Source organism: Cololabis saira, chromosome 10 (assembly GCF_033807715.1).
Source record: "Cololabis saira isolate AMF1-May2022 chromosome 10, fColSai1.1, whole genome shotgun sequence".
Classification (NCBI taxonomy): domain Eukaryota; kingdom Metazoa; phylum Chordata; class Actinopteri; order Beloniformes; family Belonidae; genus Cololabis; species Cololabis saira.
Window position 1 is genome coordinate 40,122,073 of NC_084596.1, and position 6,348 is coordinate 40,128,420.

General features: G+C 44.0%; 1 protein-coding gene across 2 annotated transcripts; it reads right to left on the reverse strand.

The window, feature by feature from the left end:
* Nucleotides 1-222: 222 nt before the first annotated feature.
* Nucleotides 223-2,513, reverse strand: LOC133452086 (regulator of G-protein signaling 1-like). Of its 2 annotated transcripts, none has more exons than XM_061731279.1 (5): nt 2,380-2,513; nt 2,229-2,288; nt 2,077-2,138; nt 1,809-1,975; nt 223-1,707 (listed from the first exon to the last, which is right to left on the reverse strand). In XM_061731279.1, coding segments are annotated over exons 1-5 (477 nt in total). In that variant the 5' UTR covers nt 2,382-2,513; the 3' UTR covers nt 223-1,521. The 2 variants fall into 2 exon arrangements, with proteins under 2 accessions (XP_061587263.1, XP_061587262.1); XM_061731278.1 differs by having other exon boundaries at nt 2,376-2,513.
* Between the last annotated feature and the right edge of the window lie 3,835 nt (nt 2,514-6,348).

The following is a 6,348-nucleotide window of genomic DNA, read 5'->3' on the forward strand; positions in this document are numbered from 1 at the left end:
AAAGTGTTGCTTTAGACATTTCTTAGCTCATAAAAAACCCCGATTATGTCATAGATTTGGTCGGTTTGAGTCAGAACGAAGGAGAAGACGATATGAATGAACTGGGGAGTGACTGGCCTCCTGACCTACAAACACATGAATCTAACTCTTCAGGGGTCGGGCCTCATGTGTGGCTGTCTGTCTTACAAAAGATGACTCATTCGACATTGTTTCAAAGTGCAAATGTAGTATTTTCTTTCTTCTCTTTAATTAACACCCACTGATTCATTTTGATGTTCACATTCTCAATTTATCTTCATAGCGTGGATGACATTGTTTTTTTTTTCATGTAGCTTATTACAGTTATAATTCGTAACAGTTGTAACATATAAGTTCAGTATGTCCACACTAATGTCTGGATGTAAAACAGAAAGAACAAATGCTTCAAAAAAACATATATCTCAGTAGCATCTTTGGTCTAATATGACAAGAGAGAACTCAGGATGAGGAACAGAAGCACATGTCTGCGTTTGCACTTTCATCTTGGGTGGAAGGTGCTGTTTGCACCACACACAGTTTCTGTTGTCATCGCGTAGGAAGTCCCCCAGCATCTCCACTGCACAATCATCAGTCCTTTGCCTTCAGACCAACACAATCAGCGTCAGTCTTTTGCTTTGTTGTCATTTCCACGTCATTCCCCGTCCAACTCTACCCCCCAACTGACTGACTGTGTAAAAACTGCGTAGATCTGAAGATAAAACAACAGTTTTACAGAAAGAGTTCAAAGATGTCTCAGCGACTACGTTTCTTTTAGTTGGTCACAGACATATAGCTTACATCATCTTACTACGGGACAAGCGTCCCACTGTGTTAAAAAAGTATGCATTTTTGGTTGCTCAACGGGGGGGGGTCAGAGCTGTTCACCCGCCAACTGTCAAGCTGAAGACGTGCAGTTCAACACTTGTCCCACACAGAGTTCTTTCACTTTCCAGCTTCACTTCCACACAGGGTTTCACAGTTTCCGTCTTTGCTCTTATACATGAATGGTTAGATTGACCGTTATCAGCATATGTTGGGGTTAAATACAGATTTTTAGTTAGATTTACAAGTTACAGGACACAATACCCTGGTGGAGATAACGCATGTTACTAAAGACGAGTCTCCGTTGCTCTCTGCTCATTGCCCTCCACATCTAGTAAATCGTCATGTCACAATTTCTAAAGCTGGATTGTGACATTACGTAAACTAAAGGACGGTGGAGAAATGTTATGTCAGACTGGGTTCTCTTTCCAAACCATTTGGAAAGATGAATATCCCCTTTTACACTTGTCCCACTACAGAGCTGAATTTGTTTCACACCGTACACATTTTCAAACTCTGAAGGAAGGTGCTTGGGAAGTATTTTAGATTTGTCTTGGTTTCCGTCACCGTTTGTCACCGGTTGAGCAACATGCTCTGGAGTCCGTCCATGGCAGTTCAACGTTGGACGCACTGTGACAGTCCAGCTTCTGCACGCACAAGGTCTCTGCTTCATGTTCCTCTTTAAAGCTTCACTGATTCTGACGAGGAGTCCAGTAAAGCCCTGTAAATGTCTGACTTTAGGAACCGTGGGTAGGAGTCCCTCTCCATTAATCCGTAGACAATCCTCTGTGCGTCGTCGAAACACACTGCGGTGGGAGCCTTCATGTACGACTTGATCAGCTCCCTGGTCTTGTGATCGATGTTGATCTGCGATCAGAGAGAAGCATAATGAGACTCAATAAGATCTGGAAATGGCTGCAACTGTGCTTTGTGCTGTGAAAAGATTGTAAAAAAAACTCTGTGCTTACTTCTCTGGGAGCCTCTGCTTCAATGTAGCGTTTGAAGATCTTTTTGGCCCTAGAGGACATCCTGAAGGAAGACTTGATTTTTTTATAGTCCTCGCACATCACCCAAAACTCGAGGTTTTCATCGCTGAACTCCGACTTCAAGAAGGCCTGGAAGATTTTCACCCCGCCTAAACAAGTTGGGAGAGGGAGCCGTAATTAGCCACCGTCGGGTTAGAATATCCACCAGCACATTTGACCCCAGGGCAACAACTCTGTTCGGTGAACTTACAATTGGAAGAGAGAAGTCTCCCCAGCGAGTACGACCACTGAGACACTTCTTCAAAACAAAGCCTGCGAAGGAGCGGAGCCACGTTACCAACACACCAAACACAGAACGGCGAGGATGTTTCACTGGTAGGAAGAACGGTCTTCATAACTTACCTCTCACCACTAGTTGCTTGAGAAGATTTACACTGCAGGCGTGACTTCAAGTTTTGTCCCCTAGTAAAAGAAACATAAACAAACAGAGGTTACAATATTGATCAAATGAAAGACCTATCAGCGGTAAACCGTCAGTAAAGTTCTTACTTGCATCTGGCCGACTTGGTCTTGTCAGTTTCCATGTTGAGGTGCTGCAGCTCCCTTGACGGCGATGTGAGCAGGCTTGGCATGACAACAGCTCTTGGAGTGGTTTGCCGTTAGACCGCTTTCAGAGACGTGGAGCCGTGTGTGTGTGAGCCACCTGCGCAGCGTCGCCGTATATATACGTGCAGAGCAGAAGTCTGAGAACCAGGATGGCGGGTAGCGTCACAGCATCGTTCTGCGCTAACCACAGACGAAGAGGAAGCTGCGGATGACGCAAATGCTCAGGCAGGCGTGTGCACGGCCACAGCTGTCTGATAGTACCGCGCTCCAACCCGAACTGTTGGAGATGCAAATGTTGGACTGTGGAAAATTCAACAGCAGATAGGCAAATGTTTTAGTATCGGCTCTAGGTAAGAGAGGCACGTTTTGGAAACATTTGATGCTATTTGAGAAGACAAGTGTAAAGTCAAATTCAAATAAAACATGCAGAGACTAACGCCATCTTTAGTAGCAATGACTGGAAACGATCATTAGCTGCACAATGGTATCAATGTCTCTTATCATTTTACAATTCCTGCAGCTTCTTTACAATGTTAACTAAGTTTAATTAGTTTCTTTTGTCGGCATTTGTTTATGCACACTGCTGTAAAGGTCCTACGGCAGCATTTCCATCAGTTTGAGGTCTGGACCTTGTCTAGGGATGCAGCACCTTTATTCTTCTCTCTTTCAGACGTGTTAGGGATAATTATCCTGATGCACGGCTCAATTCCAGTTAAGCTCTTGCTTTAGGACAGCTCGCCTCGCATTTAACCCAAGAATAGTTTGGTAAACAAAGGATTTCACGGCTCAGTTAACATCCTGTGGCTGGCAAACAGCATGAATAGAATGATATTTTATTAATCCCGCAAAAGGCATATTAAATAAACACTTTAATACATTGAGAACAAATGCAAAGCAACTTGTTTTGGCTCTTCTCTTGTATGATTACAAATGTAGCTGCGATAAAAAAGTAGAATTAGTCAGAAACTGGTAAATAACATGGACAGAAAGTCAGAAACGTGCTGTCAGGCTGGTGTGGTGAGGACCCAGATGCAGGAGAGCGAAAGGCAGGAGTTCAACAAAAAAGGGTTTATTTCACAAAAAAGGCAAGAACCAAAAACCAAAAGCGCTGCTTGGCAGGATCAAAAACGCACAGGAACAGGGATAAAAAAACTAGAGCAAAAACTTGGCAGGAGACATGGAGGAAAGAAAACAGGATGGAACCACAAGGAGCAAGGGAAAGACAAGACCAGATATACACAAGGGGGTAACGAGACACAGGTGTGAACAATCAGGGCAGATGAAAGACAGGTGGGGCAAAACAGAAACACAAACTGGGGGAAATGTCACACACTGACACATGCAGAATAATAGCATCTGTAGTTAACAAGCATGGCAGGGTTTTGTTTTCTGTTGCGGTCTTGCTGTTCCGTTTGCTGTCTCTGGTCTGCAAATGCAATGAAATACAATCAGGCCTGCAGCTCTCTCACAGCTCATCTACTTAATCTAAAAACCTCTGAAGTACAATTAAAATGAATAAATACAATGAACACAGACAAACAATCTGCATCCCTGCTTTCACCCAGGTGTCATTGTTCTTTATTGCTGCCACCTGAAGATACACGCTGTCTCTGAGACGAGAGGGCTGAGGTTTGACTCTGCTCTCTAAACGTCTCTCTGATGGGAGATATGTCAGATAGAGGAACCCTGATGACGTACAGCGTGTCCTTCATGACGCCGCCAGCGTTCCTCCTGCAGCCTGAAGCGGCTACTACAGACGACCCGTAGGCCTGGGGAGGCTGAGCCTGTAAATTTAGTCCCTGGTATCGCTGTCCGTATCCGGACTTTGAGATCCTGTACGGTGATATCACCAAACCAGACAAGCGTGCATACTTTAAAATCCTTCCCAGCATGCATGTGAAGAACCTCATGAGGGTTTTACTCAACAACCCCCATGATCCTCATGGTAATAATGCAACGAGGTTGCATTATTATCCTTTGTTCTGCCCACATCCAGGGTCAGGTTGTTGTTGTGACACCCAGATGACATATGTTGTGTTTCATCTCTGTATCTTATCTCATCATTATTTATAACAAACCTTTTCAGTGGCATGTTAACAGTGGCATAAGATACAGCGTGAGATGGGTATCTTATACAGACTTTAATATTCTGGGATCAGTCAAAACATCCTGTAGCTCCAGCTGCAAAAACTCAAAATCTTACCATTTGTCTTATTTCCAGTTAAAATATCTCATTTTTAGTCAAACAAATCTCATTACATTTAAAACAAGTGTTTTTTGCTTGTAATGAGAAGATAAATCTTGTTCCACTGGCAGATTTTTTCTACTTATTTTAAGTGAAAATCTACTTGAAAGAGGTGAAAATTGTCAAATAACAGGTTATTTTTCTGGTAATGACACTTGTTTTAAGTGTAATGAGATTTGTTTGACTAAAAATTAGAATTTTTAACTAGAAATAAGGTCAGCCAGGAACCGATGCAGCAGTAGGACTGAACGCAGCCACGCAGCTGTGGTGCAGCTGTTTTTGGCCTTCAGATGCTTAAACGCTGTAAAAGCCAGTGAAACACAATCCTCCCAGATCCGTTCGACTGATATGCAAACTGAAGACAGGTGTGTGGTTATTTATGGACGTCATCAGGGCTTGCAAATTTACCTGTTTTAGCATATTTCTGCATCGGCTCCTGTCAGCTGATTCAAGCGCTCTCACATGCACTTGAATTGTAGCGCTGATGCGTCCACAACGAGCTAAAATGAGCAGAAAGATGTTCAGCTCGGGGGGGTGTTTGATTGTTTGTTTTATTTAGGATCCCTATTAGCATTAGCAACAGCATTAGCTATTCTTCCTGGGGTCCGTCATACACACAACACACAAATTAACACTTAATACATAACAGACATACATTATACATGACAAACAAAACAATAATAGACACAACTCCCTTAGTCTTAGCCTTAGTTGAAATGACCTTATCTTAGAATTCTTGACACCGTTATTGTGATAGGGTTTACTCTACCTGTAATTCTATTCAAACTTCATTCTGTTCCTTCCAAATGTCAAATCATAATTCATTAAATTTTAAAAGATATTGTTTCAACTGAATCTTAAACCAATCTTTGCTACTTACATGGGAAAAGTTGAAATTTGAAGTGAAACTTCATTTACCGTATTTTCGCGACCATAAGGCGCAACTTTTTTTTTTTTTTTTTTTTTTAAATGTGCCGGGCGCCTTAAGAAACGGTGCGCCGTGTCTATGACCTGAATTACGGTAATGTAAGGCCGGCCACCATGAGAACTGTAAAAAGAGAAGGGGGCGGGTGAAGCCCCCGTGAGTTGCGACGTGAATGAGACTCCACTGAGCTGTTTAATGCGAAACAGATGATGAAAACTTTTAAGGATTTGCTTGATGTGTAAAATACAATCAAACTAAGTTTTGCTCCGCTCTATTTAAATAAGCACACTTGGGTGTGTGTGTTCTGCAGCGCGCGTGTGTTTTGCATGTCGGGAACCGAGGAAGCACCTGCCGTGGGTTTGCGGGTCCGATCGCCCCATCCCCGGGGCAGATCCGGCTGAAATGCCGGTGCCTTTTCCCCGGGAGCCCCTACTACAAGTCCATGTGGGCTCCTCCGGTCCCGGCCGGTCGGAAGCGGTCACTTTCCCCGGTTGAAGCCGCGGCTGGAGCAGCGCGGTGATGCGCGCTGCTGCAGCCGACTTCCTGGTTCCCAAAGCGGGTCCGATGACCTGGTTCCCGGCCGTTTTACGAGAAGGGATTTCTGGGGTCTGTCTCAGGTCAGATCAGCTTCACCCTCCGAAATTTGCAGCCAAATCTGTCAGTTATAAACCCGGTACCGGATCCCGACATGCGCGGGTGTGTTCGCGGCGCGACACACACTTACTGGTTTATGTGGCGCTTGCCTG

Excerpts from the sequence above, each read along its gene's own strand:
- LOC133452086 (XM_061731278.1), bottom strand. The coding sequence starts at position 2,458 with ATGCCAAGCCTGCTCACATCGCCGTCAAGGGAGCTGCAGCACCTCAAC. Across the intron at positions 2,289-2,375 it reads ACCAAGTCGGCCAGATGCAA|GGGACAAAACTTGAAGTCAC; the intron begins GTAAGAACTTTA and ends TTCTTTTACTAG. Across the intron at positions 1,708-1,808 it reads AAGCAGAGGCTCCCAGAGAA|ATCAACATCGATCACAAGAC; the intron begins GTAAGCACAGAG and ends CTCTGATCGCAG.